The 21,170-nt window shown below is 31.4% G+C and overlaps 2 protein-coding genes across 2 annotated transcripts; both read right to left on the bottom strand.

The window, feature by feature from the left end:
- Window positions 1–4,023: 4,023 nt before the first annotated feature.
- Window positions 4,024–18,547, bottom strand: LOC115986819 (TMV resistance protein N-like). The gene is made up of 10 exons (XM_031110150.1): window positions 18,451–18,547; window positions 13,330–13,339; window positions 11,080–11,616; window positions 9,763–10,852; window positions 9,204–9,439; window positions 7,977–9,104; window positions 6,058–6,356; window positions 5,101–5,159; window positions 4,726–4,782; window positions 4,024–4,609 (listed from the first exon to the last, which is right to left on the bottom strand). The coding sequence occupies exons 3-6, from the start codon at window positions 11,589–11,591 to the stop codon at window positions 9,089–9,091; spliced, it is 1,854 nt and encodes a 617-aa protein (XP_030966010.1). The 5' UTR covers window positions 11,592–11,616; window positions 13,330–13,339; window positions 18,451–18,547; the 3' UTR covers window positions 4,024–4,609; window positions 4,726–4,782; window positions 5,101–5,159; window positions 6,058–6,356; window positions 7,977–9,088.
- Window positions 7,494–8,819, bottom strand: LOC115986072 (disease resistance-like protein DSC1). The gene has a single exon (XM_031108935.1). It carries the CDS (start codon window positions 8,817–8,819, stop codon window positions 7,494–7,496), a length of 1,326 nt encoding a protein of 441 aa, XP_030964795.1.
- Window positions 18,548–21,170: the final 2,623 nt, after the last annotated feature.

Here is a 21,170-nt window from a genome sequence, read left to right as displayed (position 1 = left end):
TGATGAAGATAAATAAAATAATATATTTATCTAAAAAATCATAATAATAGAAAATTTAATGATTGATAAAAATCATGTCTAACCATATTTAATGAACAGTTAATATGAACAAAAATATAATGTTAGTCTAATTTGTGGAGTAAATGTTAGTCTAATTTGTTGAGGTGTGAAGCTGAAATCTAAATCTTTAAAACATCATGATATTGCTCAATTATTCTCCTTTTTATTAATTAAAATTATACTACTCAAGAAAATTAATTTAATCTAATAACGCACATATAAACATAACACAAATACAAATGAAACCCTTGTTGTAGGAGAGAATACAAAATTTGATAATTCTTTAATAATTAATAGATAAAGCGTATAAATTTATAGAGGTTTATAAAATGGATTTTATGGATTTAAAATTGCATTTATGACTCATAAGCAAAACTTAAAAAAACAAAAACAAAAACAAAAAAAACAAAAACACATAAACAAAGTAGAGAAATAAATACCTGGAATAGTTTGGATTGTAGGTTTGATAAAGATTTCTACTATGGATTTCAAAAACATCAAATAGCCTAAGTAATAAGGAAATAAAAAATAAAAACAAAGGAGAGTTAGATTTCTAAACAACATAAAAATTGTAAGAGAATGAGAATTGTTGATAATGGGGAGAAAAGAAGAAGAGGATGAAGTTTTGCCTAAGAATATATAAGAATACACGGTAAAACAATATATATATATATATATAGAGAGAGAGAGAGAGAGAGAGAGAGAGAATTTTCAATTGTGAGGAAATTAGATTTCTAATCATTCTATAAATTATAAGAGAAGAATAATTAACTTAGGATGTATGTTTATCCAAAAAAAGAAAAAAGTCATAGATTGAATAAAAAAAATTAGAAGTAATTATCTATAAAAAAAAATGCCAAATAGATTGATTACATTGAGTATGTAGTTGAATACGTTGCTTTATTTATTTATTTATATTCATGTACTATGTTGTTTTTTTCACACGTAGTAATATAATTTAAATAAAAATAGAGGATTAGATGAAGATCGTTGCAGATTTTTTAATTTTATTTTTATGTGTATTATGTTGTTTTTTTTACATGTGATAATATAATTTAAATAAAAAAAATGATTAGATGAAGAGTTTGGATTGTAATTAAATTAATATTTTTATCAACTTAGAAATTATAGGAGAAGAAAATAAGAACAAATTTTTTTTTTAAATCTTTTTTTTTTTTATAATTTAGTAAAGCCACTTGACATAACTACGGCTTCTAAACCCAATTTTTATTATATAGTATATGATATTAACTTGTGTGTAGCTTTGTACATATGCACGGGTAAAATTATTATACGGTTCAAATTATACACTTTTTTAGAAGAAGTTCAAATTATATGTGGTATTAGCTTTTTTTTTTTTAAACCATACATTACACGTGATTGTTTAAATATATATATATATTAAATTAAATTCAAATTTTATCTTATATTTAAATTCTCTATTAAAATCTTGGCTTATCATATTTTTTAATTGAATTTTAAATTTTTATTCCATAATTAAATTCCCCTTTATATATGATTATGTTTTTTATAGTTTATTTATATTCAATTCTTCATTTTTTACACTAAATTAATTCATTTGGCACAAAAATTTAAAAAAAAAAACTTAGATTAGATAAATATATGACGCAAAATTAAACTCCAATTGAAATCCAATTTTTACATTGAATTAACTCACTTTGCACAAAAAATAAAAAACTTAAATTAAATGGGACATATGGCGCAAAATTAGACTCTAATTGAATTCTAATTTGAAATCTAATTGGATTTTCTCCAGTTTTACCTATTAATATAAATATATATATATATATATATAGATAATTCATAAATCTTAATAAAGATTTTATTAGTTAATTTAACTAATTTCATTCAAAAAATCAGATTCTTAGCTATAGTTAATTGGCCACTTGAATATTTTAGTATTTTAATCACTTTTGCTTCAAAACTACAGGGGCTTTGTTGAGTAATATTTCAAAGGCAAGAAGAAAGGTACCTAAGCTCCCCCCCCCCCCTCCTTTTTTTGCTTTTGTTTTCATCTTTCCATTTTTTTTTCTTTTTTTTGAATGAAATTTGTTAAATTCCATTTTTTTTTCTTTTTTGAAACATAAATATTAGATTGAAAAGGAAAGCGGATTACTTTCACCATCATGATTCTCTTTCATAACTTTATAATAAGATCATTATTGTTGTTGTCAAAAAAAATTAAGAAATAAAAAATAAAAAATGAGAATAAAAAAGAAGAAAAAGAAGAAGGAAGAAGGAATCTATGTGCTTTAAGAAATATTATCATCTCCTGTGTTCAAAGACACTAAGAAAAAAAAAAAAAGGAAAAAGGAAAAAAAATTAAAAAGTAATCTATGCTCTTTAAGAAATCTTTCCATCTCTTCAATTCATTTCTAATAACCAAGAAAAGAAGAAATAAAATCTAGACAAAGACACTTTGAAGAGGTACACTTTTGTTCTTTTTCGTAGAATCTGAATTATTTTTTAAAATAACTATCCCCTGAATTGAATGTTATATTTTGTGTGCCTTAATCATGTCAAATATTGCTATTAAAATTTATTACATCTAGTAAGCATAAAATGTCAATTTTTCCATTATATTTTAGTTCATCATCACTTTGTGTCCTAAAAAAATAAAATGGTGATTGTGTGTGTGTGTGTATATATTGTAAAATGGTGTTTGTGTGTGTGTGTGTGTATTAAATGTAAAGGGAGGTAAAATATATATATATATATATATATATATTAGCAAAATATACTTTGAAAAGTCAGAGTCATTGCTGACTCCCTCGGTCCCTACTCCCTCAAACTAGGAGGAAACAAAATGTTTGAGACCCAAAGGCACACTCGGCCCAACCAAGAGCAGTCCCTTATAATCACCCCAATACTGCCAAGGCCATGAAAGCCCTCCAACAAAAAAACCACCCCATCCAGCCACAACTTGATAAAGCCTTGATTAGCACCAAAAAAAAAGGTTGCTGAAACCTTTAGCAATCTATTATAATTTTTATGTTGACTAATTCCAAGATGGAAGTTTCATTTTAATGGTTTAAGAATTTATATTTCTTATGCAATCTATAGAATCCCTTCTATTTTGGCAAGAATTTACATTTTCTAGCGCCAGCAACTCCCTGTACATATGGGATTGCTTGCCAGACCAATTGGACTTAGTGAATTCTCTTTTACTAACCATACATGCCCATAGCTCTTGTCCATCTTTTCAAGATAAGAAGAGTCTAGCATACTCTTGAGCCCATGTGTATCTTTTCACCAGGCATCTACCTGCATTGATATGGTTGTGTTCCATGTAAACCAATTTGCACCAAAATTTTTGATAATCTGATATGGCTAAGCTATCTTGAAAACTTAGAAGGAAAGTGGATAGAAAATCTCGGACATGTTGGGTTATTGAGGAGTAAGGCAAGAACATAAACATTATACAAAGTCTGACAACTACATTAGCTTAAACTGTAGCAGCATTTGAAACAAATTTAACTATCCATTCCAGTACCCTATATTTACGTATTTAAGTATGTTACCAAAATTCCTCCTTAATACCCATATATCTTCAAAAACAGGTTCCAGTCTCCAATATATGCAATCATCTTTGAGGAGCTTTTGCAACAAGTTTTTATTCTCCATCAGCACAATGACACTGTGAATCATTTCTCTTGACTGCCATCTTCTAATACTTCCATGCAGTTAAACATTCAGTTTCAGTTAAATTCTACAATGAATTTAGGTTGAACTTGAACGTACAGCCTTCAAAATCAAACTTGCTCCTAAAAACCATATAAATCATAAAATATCCACTGCCACAGCCACAATAACTGCATTATGAGATTTATTTTCAGACAGAACATTCAACCATCATTTTAATCACACCCTCTTTGATTGGGGTTGCTAAGAATCAAACCAAAGTGCTCATGCAATTTGACAAGAGAAAAACAAATATGACACTTAAAAAGCATTATTAGTTTCTTCATATTAACGTGGAGCCAATGAGGCATTGACAACTGGAAAGGACCAACAGCTATCAAGCGAAAACTATCAAATTAATGAAAGGGCGTCACTCTACTGTCATGGCATTTAATTAGTAAAAACAGTGTCGTTTAAAGAAAGCAGAATCATCAACAACTATTGTACTATTCTATTCAACAACTGTGTTATCGAAGCTAAAGTTCATAAAGAAGTTAGGAGCAATGGTTGCTGGAGATTGAGGCTCTGTCAGAAGACGTCTGAACTCCTCTCCAAACCCGAAACATCTGTCAACTGGTTCCTAAACATCTGAATGTCCTTCATCAGCTCGATCTGTCACCTCTGTGTTATTTCTATTCCAGCCTCCCTAGTCCAGCTCAAACAACCAAAAATGGACCCATCTTTATGTTTACAATCAAAACTGAATGAATCCCCTCCATTTCGTTCTTCTACCCTTGCAGCTCTCCTCAAACAGGATTGGTTGCCAGTTGGAAGATTCTATAAAGGTCTGGACTTTGCTTATTTTACTACTGTGGATGCAATCCTTTAGTTCTTAACTGTTAGCTACCTTGCACATAGAAATCAAGTTTTTACTATGCATGACCACATTTGTGGCAGGGAAAGGATCTCCCTTGCCTTGTTCCTACAAGACCAAATAGACCATAAAATAAAGACAAACGATACCTAGAAGAACTTTAAGTTCTTCAAATTTCCACTAATCAGCCAGCTCATGATCCATGCCTGAATTTAGTAGGCTGAAAGAAATCAGTTCTAATGGACAAATCAAACAAAAAAAAAAACAAAAAAAAGCCTGTTAACAGTTTCAAACAAACAAAACCCCTTTGCATACTTTAACATAAAGCAAACCATATTATATGGAAAGGACAAGAAGGAAATATATAAGTATTAGAATTCTAGTTTATTCAGTTTGAACTACCTGTCAATGTGTCATGCCTGTACTAATGAACTTGTACTTATGGACTTTTAAATAAGGACAACCCAGAAGCCTAGTTCTGAGTGTAAGAAAAGAACATGGGATAGAACAATAAATCTATATACCTTTGGCAGTAAAAGCTTCCAGTTTCAATGTTTACTTGCTTTCCAGCACATGATTTCTACTGCATTCAAAACACCACAAAGTTCTTTGTCTTGCCATTCTTTTTTCGTACATTTTGAAACGAAGGAACCAAAACAACACAAGCAGAAAAGTATAAGATTCAAAGTTTGCTGCATGTTATCCAAGCTAATGTTCACAAAGAATTTAGGGGCAAGGGTTGCTAGGGATCTAGACTCTGCAGGGAATCCATCCACCTGTCAAACACAAACATTTGTAAACTATTGAATGTCCTTCACCACAGCCTCTCAATTGACCAACTCTGCCACCTATTTGTAAATTCTCATAATACTAACAAAGAGAAATCTCAAAGCTTGAAGATGCTATGTAGAAAAAGCTGGACAAACTAGAAGATGCTATGTAATAGCCAACAGGGAACATCCTGAAAGCCGGAATATATATTTTTGTCGTTTAGTTGATATGTGTCATTCTCATGATCCCCATTTCTGATTTTTCCTTCATTTTTTTTTTAAATTGATTTATTAAATACAAAGACGTACACATTTTATTAAGAAGAGGCTGTCATTTTGACCATCCAAATAGTTTGAAGTTAGAGAATGTATGGTATGTCAAGGAGGCTTTCCTGGAGCTTCTAGATCAATAATAGATTCTTTTGCTTATCAATTTATATGAAAATAGCATTCATTTTACAATGCTATGAAAAGGTACAAAGTCACTTTTCTTGGTGTTAGGACTAAGGAGCTTCAATATCTACATTAAGCTTCTGTTCATGTATAATATGTAATGGCTTGCATGCATGCACATACAATTAATGGAATTCAATCTTGAAAATCTATGGCAATATCTACTAGAGGCAGTGCCATGTTTAATTTGTGAATATCCACAAAAGGATTAAAAAGGAGGAAAAAGCTCAGCTGAAACAACCAGCCATGGACATGCACCTTCTCTATTTTTTCAAAAGAAGCTTGGATCCCCTGCATTTCCTTCTCTCTAAAGGTCTACACTTGCTTATCCTGCTACTATCAAGGCTTTTCTTTGTTTTTTGAACTGTAAGTTACCCTGCACATTGAAATCAAACTTTTACAATACAAGACCACATTAATGGCAGAGAAAGGCTCTTTCTTCACGGTTTTCCTTGTTCCTGTAAGTCCAAATATACCATAAAATAGAGAAAAAGGACAATGAGAAGTGCTTTAAGATCCCCAAAACTCCCTCCCTTCGTCCAGCTCTTCATCCATGCCTGAATCAAGTAAGGCTGAATGAAATTAGTTCTAATGTACAGATCAAACCAAACCAGATTTCTTTAGATAAAAAGAAAAAGAAAAATAAAAAAATTCTTTAAGTATCTTTGACTCAAAGGACCAAGTCCTCAGATGCCTTCTCAATTCTACCATCACAAGAAGAAAATTCAAAAAAAAATCTCCAAATTATGACAATCATTTTAGAAGGTAATTGTAACCTACATAATTGGTTCCAAAGCTCAGGGTCTTCACTTATGGTTGTGTCAGTAAAGATTAATAAAAGGCCTTCTAGCTTGGTTTCGACAATTTCTAGTATGCAACAACCATTATCCTTTTTCAACCAAATAAGCCCTTGATTTGGAATGAGGCCTTACGAGTTTGTCAGCAACACAAACAAGAATTTGTAAAATTCTCTCATAATCATTTTGGCTATATAGTTTTCAAACTAATTCAGAATTCCATCTGAAAGTATCTTTTATTTGCCACAACATGTACAGAAGCTAAGCAATTTCATTTTACATCCCTTTGCCTTTGGGGACATGCAATAAAATAAAAACCCTATATATATACTTGGATGTCTATGAAGGTGTATTATCAATTCACTATGAAATGTATTTCATTAGGTTAAACTAACAGAACAACAATGAAAATGTGACAAAACATAAATTTTAGACATAATGCACCAACAACGATAACAAGTAGTGCAGGGTTTACAAATCTAGGCAAACTACCTTCTCCAATTTTCAACCTTGTCTATGCAGTTGTTTGCCTGCTTGAGTCTAATTACTAAAAAGACAAACATGTGAACTGAGTCTAATTAACAAGCAATGTTATGTATAAAATGAGTTTAAACTATTAATATTACTGATCATCGGGGCAATGCAAGTGATAGGCTGATACCAGCCTTTCCATTCAAAATCGACAGTACATATATTTTATTAAATTCCTGAATGTCGGAAAAAAAGAAATTAGGTGGAATTCAAATAAAGAAAAGAACAAAAAATATAATTTACTAAAAGAAGAAAGACAGTGACTTATTGATTAACCTTCAATCACCTAGCTCTTCAGCACATTCCTTGTTCTCACTTGATTCCTCACTGTTACAGTTACCCTCACCCATAAATTTTGTGACTTTTTCAATCCTTTTTTGGGTGAGGTTCGTAATTAGAGCTTCCAACCCCATCATAGTCATCACGAGTTTGCTTGGCTTTGTAACCTGCCATTGCCGCCACCGTCGAATTGTCGAAATTAAGATCTTCAATATCTTTCTTGTATACCATTCGCAACCCGCACTTCTTTACCATTAATGAGACCTTCGAAAATTCACGAGTATTTTTAATTTTAATTCCAATCTCACTAAATCCATTTGCATCGCATTCGCACAATGATTTCTTCATTTCTTCCTCCTCGTAGAATTGAGGAAGCCAAGTGTGATCCGATAAAGGAACAAAGTCAGTCGTGAGTGGTGCGCGATTCATTTGTTTTCCGTTGACTATCAACCAACAGCTAAGTAAACTTTCTTTTAGGATTTGGTGATGTGGATGAGAACAAAATAATGCGCAAACAGCAATCCCGATCCACTCATTACACAAAAGAGAATTAGGTTCTTGAATACTAACCTCATCCCCAATACTTTGATGCGTAAACCACTTTTGAATTTCACTTCCAGGGATAACACCGTTATATCTGTAGTAATGGGTATCAGAGCGAGGGCACCGAAGGGAACTTATTATCGCTGCAAAAAACAGCAATCCATTGTCAATGAAGCCTTGATTCTCAGCCAATTTACTGCAATTTGTAAGGTAGAGGTAACGCTGAAATGGAGAATTTGGTGGTAATAGATCTGGTAGAGTTTCTAGTGAGGTACAACCCTTTCCCAAAATATAAGAAATATTTAATGGAAGCTTTGGCAATGATAGAAGACTCGTACAATTGTTCACCTCCAACCGATACAGCCTAGATAGTTGAGCAATGTTTTCCGGAAGACAACTAAAATTATTGCCGCTTAGATATAAATATTTTAAAGAGAATAAGCAACAAATATCATTGGGGATTGCATTGAGATTGCAATAACTTAGATTTAGACAGGTCAAAGAACACAAGCCCCATAATGAAGTCGTTAACAAGCCCATGTGATTGGAACTTCTCAGCTTAAATCCACCTATAGCTAGTGTTTTAAGAGTTTGAAAAAGAGTATTGGAATAAGCCATAAGTCCTGTGGCAGTTCCACTCACATCAACCTCTTCTACCCTTTTCTCAATCACCAAGTTTTCCTGTACTTTTGAGCATCCAGAAAGATTGAGATCTTCGAGCCACTTCATATTAAAAAAGGTGCTAGGAAGAGACATGAGATTTTTGCAATCTTTTACATTCAATGAAACAAGCCCAGTCAAATTTTCAATTGATGTTGGTAATTTTGTAATAGCAGTGCCATCCAAGTAAAGCTTTGATACATTTTTCATATTTTCTCCAAACTCTGGAATTCTTTTTAAATTTGCGCAACCAGAAAGAATAAGGATCTTAAGAGACTCAATTTCAAACTTGCTTGGAAGAATTCTGAGGTTTTTGCAACCTTCTAGGTTAAGAAAAGTGAGTTTTTGATGAACTCCAATTGATGGGTGCAAGGAACGTAAATTTATACAACCCTCAAGATCCAATTTCTCAAGATTTGGGATTTCATTGAAGTCAAGAGTTTCAATCAATTTTAGTGATTTCTTCAATTTGATGAACTTCAAACTATCAAAAGACTGTAAAATCCAAAAAGGAAAATAAAAAAATTAGCTTCTACAAAATCATACGGTTTAATGAAAACTTAAAATTAAAGTTGTAAAAGGTACCTAAATTACCTTTTGTTGGAAACTTGGTGGAAAATATTTTGAAGGGTATTCACACCAGTCAAGAATCTCAAGGCATTAGGAAGATATTTGGGCTCATGCAAAAGGTGAACGTTATCAATTCTAAGCAATTTAAGATCATGAACCTTTGAAAAGGATTCAGGATTCCAATATGCCACTTTTTGTTTATGCAATTCCTCTTTTTGTTTATGCAACTTTAGGACTATGCCTTGAACTGCTTTTGTTCCCTAGTAATCATGAAGAGAATAGATTAGTGAATTGCAAAATGTAAGATTACTAAACCTACTATAAATTTACTCTTTTAAGGCTTAGGTACAAATACAATACCTTAAGTGCAGTTCATTAAGTTTCCCAATAAAATTCGAAATCATAGTTGAATTTAATTTAATTATCCTTGAAAATGATAACATTGTATTTTATTGGTCAATCCAAGCAAGCGAGTGAATTTCATTTGGGAAACTAATATATTGAACCTAAAGTATTGTATCGAAGTTTTCACCTTGAATAATATAATAGGATACATGATCTAGTTTTCTAAATAATTGCTTACCGTATTTTCTGTCAATACATTGTCAATGTCCTTAAACTGCCACAATTTGCCACGTTTTCCTGGCTCTTTAGGACACTCTTCATAAACCATGTTCTTGCCCATTTCTTGAAGCAAATCATGCATCCATAAGGTATGACCCCGGAATTTAACAAGAGATTTATCAAAAAGAACCTCCAATCCAACATCTGGAAAAAGGTCAAGATAATTTAGTATTTCTACTACATCTTTTTTCTCCTCATGATTAAAGAAACAAGCAATATTTAGGAATATTTCCTTCTCTGTTTCATGTAGTCCTTCAAAACTTATTCTAAGTACTTGGAGAATATCTTTTTCAGGAAACTGTTTTAGTCTATTTAATGTACTTTTCCATTGATGGATACTTCTACCAAACAAAAAAGAACCCAAAATCTCAATAGCTAAAGGAAGCCCACAAGCATAATTTACAAAGTGTTTGGACAGCTTTAGATAATCTTCAGGAGGATGCCCTTTTTTAAATGCTTTCAAACTCAAAAGATGAAGAGATTCATCTTCAGTCAATCCTTTAGCCTCATATATTTCATTAACTCCAATGATCTGTAGCAAATGCTTATCTCTTGTTGTTATAATAACTCTACTTCCTAAACCAAACCAAGTATGATTCTCTGCTAACTTGTTTAATTGGTCTAATTGATCTACATCATCAAGAACAAGAAGAATTCTTTTATGACGCAACCTATTCTTGATCACAAAAACTCCATCATTAACATCTTGTACACTGATATTTTCATTCAAAATTTGAAGAATAAGTTGTTGTTGTAATTGTACTAAACCATCTTTTTCAAAAACTCCCCTAACATTAGCAAGAAAACAACCACCTTCAAACTTATTTGAAAACATACGAAAAACAACTCTTGCAAGAGTTGTTTTACCTATTCCTCCCATCCCCCAAATTCCTATAATGCGAACATCATTTGACCCTAAATCCAAACATGACTCCAATTTCTCCCTTCTAGAAATAATTCCTACTAGGTTTTTGGTATTTTCTAAGAATGAATAACCTAATTTATGCCATAATTCTCCCACAATCTTTTGTATAATTTGTGACTCAGGCCTGCAACGAAGAAAGAACAATACATGATTAGTGTGAACCAAAATAAATACGTTAAAAAATTGAGAAAATTTAATATTTTATTATTTTGATTGAAAATTAATTGGCTCAAGACAAACTTGAAAAAGCTACAAACATGCATTTAGGCCTACATAAGGTTCAAAAAACCGCTATATATGAGGTGAGTGTTATGTGATGATTTGAAAGAAAGAAATGTCAAATTGGATTACCTATCTTGTACATGCCATCCTTTGAGATTGGCCACTTCTATCAAAGCAGTTCTCCATGCTTGCACCTTCTCTATGTGGTCCTTGAAACGTTCTTCATGTTTATCAAAGGCTTGGGCAAAAGTACCCATTTGTTTTCGTATAGTAGATGGATCCACATCATAAAAAATTGGTAGAACCATCATTTTCATCTCTTTCATGCACCTAATGATCTTTACAAGTTCATCCAAACACCATGTAGAAGATGCATAGTTTCTTGAAAGAATGACAATTGCAGACCTTGATTCTTCTATTGCTTTCAAAAGCTCTGATGAAATAGATTTTCCTGTCTCAAGTTTTTCCTCGTCTCTAAAGGTGAAAATGCCCTTTTGTTTTAAGGCAACATATAGATGGTCAGTAAATCTATTGCGTGTGTCCTCACCTCTAAAGCTGAGAAAGACATCGCATTTCCATTTTGGTGTTGAAGAAGAAACTGATGATGAAGATGAGGCAGTTTGAGTGCTAATGGCAGCCATTAGAAACTTATTGGCAAATCTTGAACTACAATAAAGATTAAGAAAAAAGTACATTCAATTAAGTTTAAAAGAGAAATTAAAAGGAAAAAATGAGAAGAAGAGAACGATTTGTTGTGGAGGAATACTTTTCAGTCAAGTCAACAACTCTTTTTTCTTTTTTAAACAAATTAGGCATGCAAGTGCCCTTTACATCCAAGAATCGACCTTGCAAACTTAAAATTATATAATTGTATTTATCACTACAAAATAAACTCTGTGCTTTTAATAATTTTTTTTTTAAGTGTCAAACCTCTTGATCTTTATATATAGTATAAACCCTTCCTCATGTCAATGCATTCTGCATGCACTCATTGTATCCTCACACCATTGATCAATCACAGCTAAAATGACTCATCCTTTTAGTTTTCCCAAAAAGAATACTTCATCTGTTCCAAATTCTTGGCCCTTTAGTAGTCCCATAAGGTTGTTCTCTATTTAAAGTGAATAAATAAATTTCTCAACTTTCCCTTTATTTTACCTTTTTAATTAAAGACAATGCATTATTCTCTGTAAAAACGAAAAATACATAGCATTAAATGTTGTTCCCTTAAAAAAGTCAAATTTTTTAATAGGACCAGCGACATAGAATGGAGGTAATAGAAATTTGATCCATTTCACAATGATTCCCTAACATGCCAACAGCTAGATGTGACATAATAATAATAATATTAAGAGAAAAATGTTTGTAATTTAATATTTGGTATAAGAGGAGAATAAGTATGGACTCATTTTTATTGTGTTGTTTGTTACATTATAGTGATCAAATAAGTAATAATAGTCACTAGAGATTTACCATGAATGGATGACATTGTCTCTTACTACAAACATACTTCTTTTATGGAAAAAAAAAAAAAAAAAAAAGAAAAAGAAACCAAACTGACCAGTTTTAGAGATAGCATGGAAGTCTCAAGCTAAGAACTCATGGTTTCAATCAGACAGAGTCCGATCATTGGTTCATTAATATGAATAAACATTTTAACAGTAATGATTATTTATACATATATATATATATATATATGTATATGTTCTAGGTCAAGTCGACAATTTTTTTTTTATTTTTAAAAACTCAAAACTCAAAAGTAAGATTGGATATTATTAAATTTATTTATTAAAAAAATTAAGGAAATAACGAAGACCCAAGAAAATTTTTATTTTTTCGGCAAAACAAAGTAGGTATGCAAGTAGTCATTTTCTCTTTTCCCGATATTTTCTAAGAAAACCACTAAAAATGAGATCTGAAAGAAAAGAACATTCATAGAAAGCCACTTTTTGCCACCAATTATACAATGTTTTTACCAATTCAAACTAACAACTATGCCTCTTTTTCAATTATAATTTTTATAAGTTCGGAATTTTATTGAGTCTTTAAAAAAATAAAAAATAACAACCTACGTCCTAAAAGTTATGTTTACTGCACTAAAACCAAGAAAGAAGCTACCGCTACACAAACACAATTTTATTTTAGCGAAACTTTTTTTTTTTTTTTTTTTTGACAATCTCACAACTACTACAGGATGAAAATTTTAGATATAAGACAGGAAAACACAAAAAAACCCAGAAATAAAATTTACTTTTCTCCCCCTTTCCACTGTTTTCCCATCACTTAAACAGAAATTGAACACAAATCAAATATAAATTTAATATAAAAAAAAAAATCAGAGAATTCACAGAGAGTATTGAATAAGAGAAGAGAGAGGACCTTGAGGATGCTGATGGATCACGTTGTCAAGGTCAATGAGTTGAAGAGAGGAGAGACAGTCAGCTAAAGAGGAAAACAGAGAATAGAAGAGAAATTGTGGAGTGTATAAAATGTTGATATAATTGTAGGAGTGGAGTATTAGGTAGAAATATATTATTATTTAAGCAAAGCTGTGAACATGACAATTATTCAACAAGTGGACTAGTAGGCGGTCCAATTACGAAACTTCTTCTTCTTATCTTAATTATTGATGCAAAGCAGAACATGATAATTAAACTTGGACTATCATGTTTGGACTTTTGTGAGGACTAAATTCCAAGATGGAAATTTCCTTGTAATGAAAAGTTTTGTTGCAAGTATTTGTTTAAGAACTTTTATTTGTAATCGTTCTTTCGGTGTAATTGAGGATGAAGACAAAAGTTTGTTGTTAACTCAACTTCACTGTACACATTTACAAATTTTGGTCAAATGCACTTATGATTAGTCTCGCGAATATAAGAAGAAATTTACAAGTTTGGGCAAAACTTAATATTCAATCAAGGAACAAAGTCATCAATAAGCTCACGGTGAAATTAGATAACATTTTTGCATGAAACCTCTAACCTAATACGAACTAGACTCAAGGCCATAATTCATTAAAAACTAATAATCTAACATGCGATCAAAACTAAAAAATAAAAAAATAAAAAATCTAACACATGGAACACTTAACTTCTCCATCAATGAGCCTATAGAATTGGAGTCCCACCTATATTGGCAAGAATTTATGTTTTCTAGTGCCAGCAACTCCCTGGACATGTCGGATTGTTTGCCAGACCAATTCCCCTATTGGGAATTCTCTATTTCTAACCAAATGATTCTAGCTCTCGACCATCTTTTCAAGATGTCTAGCACAAGGTTAACCGGGTACTTACAAGCTCAGCCATTGTTGAAGCTCACCTAGCACAAGTTTAACCTCAGACCTTGAGATCGCACCAAGATTTCTTCTTATTCTTCTTCTCAGTCTCGCTCGCCCCTTATCTCTCTGCATTTTTGCCGACTGATGTTTTTGCATTTGCTCTTTCTCTCTGCGTTTTTTCCTTTGCACTGTAGAGTCTTCTGGTCTAATTTGAAGATGATTCACAACTTGCTTTCTGTCACTCACTTAATACATGCTGTCCACCACTCTTTTTTTCATTTTATTGGGGTTAATAAATTTTTTAATGCTTTGTACGGCCACTCTTCTAGCTTTTGTATTTATTTTTTATTTTTAAAATTTTCATAAATGGTTGAATATTCAAACAGGCTTTAGAATAAAACAATTTAGTGGGTAGTCAAATGGGCTTGAACATGACTTAAGCTAATTTAGACATACGCTATCATAAAAAGATTAGAAGAGTAAAATATTGAGCTTTAACAAAAAAATAATTTAGGTTTGCTTAAGATTTAATATTCCTTATTTTGCCTTAAGAAAGTTATGATATAAAAAAGACATTTGAAAAATATATCTTTATATTTATTTGGACTATTTAAGTTCATTTTTCTACTTGCTCCTAACAAAAAGTTCATTTTTCTACTTTTATTAATTTAATATATTTATTTATATTTTAAATAATTATTAAATTAATTATGACATCATCACGGTTTGACCTCGATTCAACCTCAAAAACCTTGAACATCTCTCTCTCTTGTGGTTCATTAAACGATCCGGATTTCAAAACCATTAAACGTATAACATACCTTTTATCATTAAATTTTCTCCAAAAAAAAAAAAAAAACTTTTGTCATTAAAAAAAAAAGGTAAGTTAGCTAATGAAAGATTTTTTTTTTTTTTTAAATCAAGAAATTTATTTAAAAAAATTTTCAACAGTAATACTACTTTTTTTTAGGAGAAGATATTAGTTTTGTTTAAGTAGATTTTCATGTTCAATGGACTCTCAGCTCTCTGCCATTTCATGGGCTAAAGTGAGAGTTTAAGGTGGTGGAGCCTAATTTGATTTAGAGCTGTTGATAATGGACGAATCTGCTCTGGATCATAGCACGGGACTAGGTGGTGACTAAAAGGGTAAAATGGAAAATTGGCACATTATTTATTTTTTATTTTTAGAACTAAAGTACCATGTAAATTAATACAAGTCACAATCACATTACTTTGTTTTTGTCCCTCTCTCCTTTTCTCTCTCTCTCACGCTTCAAAGCTCAGGTATGACAGATTTCTGGCTCTCACTCACACCCTCTAGCGCATCAACATTTGATTCATTTTGGTTACCCAGTTGAGAGAATTTATAAAGTTTACTTTTCTCCCCTTTTTCAATTTATAATAGAGATATAATTATAAATTTATACTGACTTTATTTTCCATCTTTTCATTTTTCTTTTTAACTAAATAAATGAGTTTTCTATCTCTTTACTTTTTCATTCTCCCAACTAAACACACATAAGAGAAAACTCAAATTCCTTCTATGCTCTCATTTTTTATCACTTTTTTATTTTAAATCCTCCCAATTTTCTAGCCCTCAATTCAAACGAACCTGAGAGATAACTTTTTCATACTGTTGTGCTAAAGCCTATATTATGGGTTATCATTGGAACCACCCAAACCATTTGTTTGATTGGCATTGTGCCACTGTTTTTTGAGATGGACAACATAGACTCTCAAACCATGGAAAAAACAAAAGATTTGAGATCCAAAGCACACTCGGCCCAACTAACACCTGGTCCCTTACAACTTAAAACCCACCCAATACTGACAAACAGACAAAGGCCATGAAAGCTCTCTAACCAAAACCATCACACAAGCGATCCAAGGTCCAAATCCATACGACCCAAACCCACAACAAAACCACTCCATCCAGCCACAAGTTGTTAAAGCCATAAACAATCTATTAGGATTTTTGTTAAGGCTAAATTCCAAGATAGATGTTTCCTTGTAATGAAAAATTTCATTGTATTTGTTAAAAACTTTTATTCGTAATCATTCCGTGTAATTGAGGAACAAAGTCATCAATAAGCTCAGTATGAAATTAGCTAAACTTCAGTCTCTCTTTGGCTCATTTCTCTCATTTGGACCATTTTGCATGAGACCTCAAACCTTAATACAAATTAGACTCCAAGCCATAATTTATTAAAAATAAATACAATTATAGTACTAAATTTAAACTTAAAACTAACCAAACTTTAATCATGGAAACCATATTTCCAATCATAACTAAAAAAGTGATGTTCTCCAATGCTAATAGAAATTGCATAAGAAATAAAGTTAGGAAATTTAAAATCTTTTTTTGACATTTCATTTAACCTTATATAAATTTTAAAATCTTCAAACACTGTTACTTTTTGAAAATCTAATGAACGATGTTACCTTTCATTTAATGTCTTTGTTATGCAAATCATCGGTTAGTAAATATATAATGGTAAGAAGTGTTATAAATGAGATCATTAAAAGATAAAAGATAAAATTAATTAGCAACTATCATTATGGAGTAGTAGTCTATGGTTTAGCACATCTAATGAAGTGGAATATATATATATATATATATAGTTTACTTAAAGATATATGTAAAGATTCACATTTTAGATATGTGTGTGTGTGTAAAGGTTTAAAAAAAAGTTTTATGTAAGGTTTTAAATATATATATATATATATATATAATGAGATCACCAAAAAAAAATATTATCACGCGCAACACATGGGTTTGCGACTAGTTAAATAATAATAAAAAGAGCGAATAATTAATATAACATAGTTGGGTCCAAACTCATAAGTTTATGCTTTTGGGTTAAATGGTATCCCAACACATTTCAATTGGAGTCCCCAAGGTGTTATATTATGTAATTGCTTTTTAACTTTTAAGATTGGGTATTGGAAGCAAAGAGACATAGTCGCATGCAAGCTTGCACGTATATATATATATATATACTCCCTCCGTCTCACTTTGTTTGTCCTGTTTGAAAAGTCAAAATTTTTAAGGGAACATCATTTATTGTCTTGTCTACCTTTTAAAAATGTATAAGTTTTCAAAACTACCCTTAAATAAATTTATCAAAAAAATTGAATTAGTAAATTAATAGGGGTATAATAGGAACATTAGTAAATTAATGACTTTTATTTTTAGAAACAGGACAATATTTTGGGACATCTCAAAATGGAATAGAGGACAAACAAAGTGGGACGGAGGGAGTATATAATAAGGGGTTTCTCTCTAAACAACTTGATTGTTCTTTCACAATTGAAGATGCCAAGAACTGTTTTGCACTATTTATTATATCATCAGATTGAAAATGTAATCTTAAAATTCAATGGATTTCTATTGTGTTATAAATAAATTATGACTTTGCTAATGGATTTGCACCAAGAGTTGAGCTATGCCTGGAAAGGGTTTTTGTAAGTTCACTAGTGATTTTGCTTAGTACTTGCTCAAAATCATTTTTCCATTGGTGTGCATAAACAGAATGAAAGTATGCTAAATTAAACCTCTAGTAATACATGAGTTAGCCCTGGAAAAATTGGATTTTTGGCCCATCAATCGAACTGTCAAATAGTTGGATCTAGGTCCATGGTGTGAAGAAATGAATAAACCCTTGAACTAAATGGTAAATAGTTTGTGGAAGTAGGCAGAATGTCGGAAACCAAACCAATCAGGTCTAGACATTATATGCATTGGGTTAAATTTAATGCATATAAGCAAACAATTATATTTACTAATGGCAGCCTTCTAGAGACTTCTGAATGAACACTGCAGTCCAAAAGGTTTAGTTCTACATCAGAGAGTTGCATCAACAACAAGGAAGTTTTAAGCTAGGAACTCAAAGGGTTCAGCCAGACAAACTCAATTCCTAAAATATATTCTTTGTATTATTTTAAAATATAAATGCTCTGAGAGAACGACAGTGATTCATATGAATAAACTTTTTCTTTTTTTGGTTCAGTGACACAAAGGAACAAAACCAGCACTAGAACGATGATGACAACAATGAGGCTCCTTGATTACTCATTGAAGCCATTGGAAATATGTTGGTAAAGTGATAACTAGGGATATAACTAGGGAAGAAGAATATATTTTGAAGTGGATCTTTTCCTTCAAAGAGGAAGTAAAAGAGAGAAATAAAAGAGATAGATGTGTTTCAAAAGTGATAACTTACAGAATTGAGGACTTGCAGCAGTGGTGGTAAAGCCCAAAAGCTGCTTGAAACAACCTGGCCTTCCAACCTTTTCTTTTCCCAGACTGATTATTCTTGACTGCAGGTAATCATAATTTCCCACTAAGAAAAGAATATAATCTAGTATTTCTACTACACTCTTCTAGGATAAACCCTTCCCCATGTAATTGGTTGATTAAATGTTATGGGTCAAATTAACAAATCATTTTTTTTTTCACTCAAAAGTAAGACCCATGAAAATTTTAATTCTTTAGGTCATCACTCTCTTACTGGCATCTTTTAGGAAAAACCACTGAAAATGAGAGCTGAGAGAAAAAAACATTCATAGAGAGCGTCTTTTTGACATCAATTATATACATATACACACACACACACAGATATATATATATATATATATATATTGATAAGCTTGTAGGAATAGATCAAGCAAAAGGGGATCAATCTCCCAACACACTTTTGTTCTTGAAAATTTTGAACAGGCCAACTTAAGAATGTCCAGCAAATAGACTTCTGTAATTCCAACTTAATTGGTACCTTACCTTCTCAATATGTAATAAGTTTATGATTCCAAATCTTTCCAATTCTTCATCATTGATCATTAGTTGATTTCTCAATCTTTAGAGCTAAATTTCTAGATTTTTTTACGAATTAAAGAGTGAATAGATAGGATTGTATTGGATTTGGTTCTTTTCTAAGTATGTACAAATGCCAAATGAAGAAATTATCAATTTTTTTAAAAAAGAAAAAAGAGAAAAAAAAGAAAAAGAAAAAAAGGAAAGAACAAAGATCCAAGAAATTTTTTATTCTTTCGGCAAAACAGAGTAGGTATGCAAGTGGCTGCTTCTAGGAGAAACCGCTGAAAATGAGAGCTGGAAGAAAAGAAAATTCATAGAAAGCCGCCTTTTGAAATCAATTAATACTATGTTTTTACCAATTCAAACTAACAACTATGCCTCTTTAGCTGTAGTAATCAGATCAAGGAAAAGGGGATCAGTCTCCAAACACCCTTTTGTTCTTTAAAAAAATTGAACGAGCCAACTAAAGTGTCTAGCATATTACCTAAGTAATAAGTTTATGATTCCGAATCTTCCAATTCTTCACTTGTGATCATTAGTTGATTTCTCAATCTTTAGAGCTAAAAATTTCTATATTTTTTATGAAAAAAAAAAAATGATTGTATTAAATTTGATTCTTTTCAAAGTATGTACACAACACAACTGCATTAATCTTTGACCTTTTGTACAAATGCCAAACCAAGTATGTATACAGCAAATAGACTCTTGACTTTGCTTTCTTGGCTTCTTTAAACATGTTACATGGGATGAACTTAATTAGTGCAATATTAACAAAATAAAAAAGAAGAAAGAGAAAGTTCGTAGTGACCAGTATACCCTTTCAAAAATAACAACTATGCCTCTTTAACATGAATAATGAGATTCAAACCAAAAACATGAATACTGAGATTATTAACAAAGCAATTAGAGATAATGGGATTGCAAGATTGGCTGTGGAACTTGATCAAACATGCAATTGAGATTATTAAGAGATATGAAGTTGTGATTGGGGGACATAAGGTTTAGTAACGTTCATGTACTAATTATCTATAGGAAAAAGAAAAAAAAAAACAATTGATTAATAATTTAGAAAGAAATAGAATTGAAAATTTGGAATTTTAGTTAGTCTTTCAAAAAGCTGGTCTCTAAAAATTATGATTGTCACACATAAATCAAGAAAGAAGCTACTGCTACCCAAACATTATTTTATTTTTATTTTTTATTTCACTTTTCACATTATAATAGTAAGGGAAACAGTTTTTATTTGACAATCTCACAACTGCTACAAGAGGAAAAATTCAGATATAAAACAGAGAAACACAAAAAACCCAGAAATAAAATTTACGTTTCTCCTCCTTTTCTACTGTTTTCCCATCACTCAAACAGAAATTGAACACCAATCAAATATAAATTTAATAAATAAATAAATAAAGAAACAGAGAATTCACAGAGAGTATTGAATAAGAGAAGAGAGAGGCCCTTGAGGATTCGGATGGATCACGTTGTCAAGGTTGATGAGATGAAGAGAGAGAGAGAGAGAGAGACAGTCGGTTGAAGTGGAAAACAGAGAACAGTAGAGAAATTGTGGAGAGTATAAATTTTTGATATAATTGTAGGAGAGTAGTAGTAGAAAGATACCATTATTTATTAAGCAAAGTTGAACACAACAATTCAATTACCCAACAAGTAGACTCGGTCCATTTAGTTCACAATTATCCAACAACTGGACTCGGTCCATTTAAGAAACTTCTTCACAATTACCCAACAAGTGGGCTAGTAGGTGGTCCAAGAGTAATTCTTAAGTAGTCCCGGAGCACGGAGAATGGTGCTCCCTCCTCTCACATTCATGGTGGGGTCCGCTCATTAAATTCATGGTGGGATCCACCATGAATGTGAGAGGAGGGAGTACCATTTCACTATACTCCGGGACTACCTAAGAATTTTCCGGTGGTCCAATTACGAAACCTCTTCTTCTTATCTTAATTATTGAAGATAATTACCCTTGGACTTTTGTGAAGGCTAAATTCCAAGATGGAAATTTCTTTGTAATGAAAAGTTTACACACTTAACAACTTTGGTCAAATGCACTTATGAGCGGTCGAGCGAATATAAGAAAAAATTTACAAGTTTGGACAAAACTCAATATTC

This window comes from Quercus lobata, chromosome 4, assembly GCF_001633185.2.
Source record: "Quercus lobata isolate SW786 chromosome 4, ValleyOak3.0 Primary Assembly, whole genome shotgun sequence".
Lineage (NCBI taxonomy): Eukaryota > Viridiplantae > Streptophyta > Magnoliopsida > Fagales > Fagaceae > Quercus > Quercus lobata.
Note: the sequence above shows the minus strand (reverse complement) of the source record. Positions and strands in the feature narration are given on the sequence as shown.

What these genes read in the sequence shown, in the direction of transcription:
- LOC115986072 (XM_031108935.1), bottom strand. Translation starts at nt 8,819, where the DNA reads ATGAAAAATGTATCAAAGCTTTACTTGGATGGCACTGCTATTACAAAA.
- LOC115986819 (XM_031110150.1), bottom strand. Translation starts at nt 11,591, where the DNA reads ATGGCTGCCATTAGCACTCAAACTGCCTCATCTTCATCATCAGTTTCT. An exon ending in GGATGGCATGTACAAGATAG is followed by an intron (nt 10,853 to 11,079) that starts GTAATCCAATTT and finishes TCTTCGTTGCAG; the next exon opens with GCCTGAGTCACAAATTATAC. An exon ending in ATGTATTGACAGAAAATACG is followed by an intron (nt 9,440 to 9,762) that starts GTAAGCAATTAT and finishes CATGATTACTAG; the next exon opens with GGAACAAAAGCAGTTCAAGG.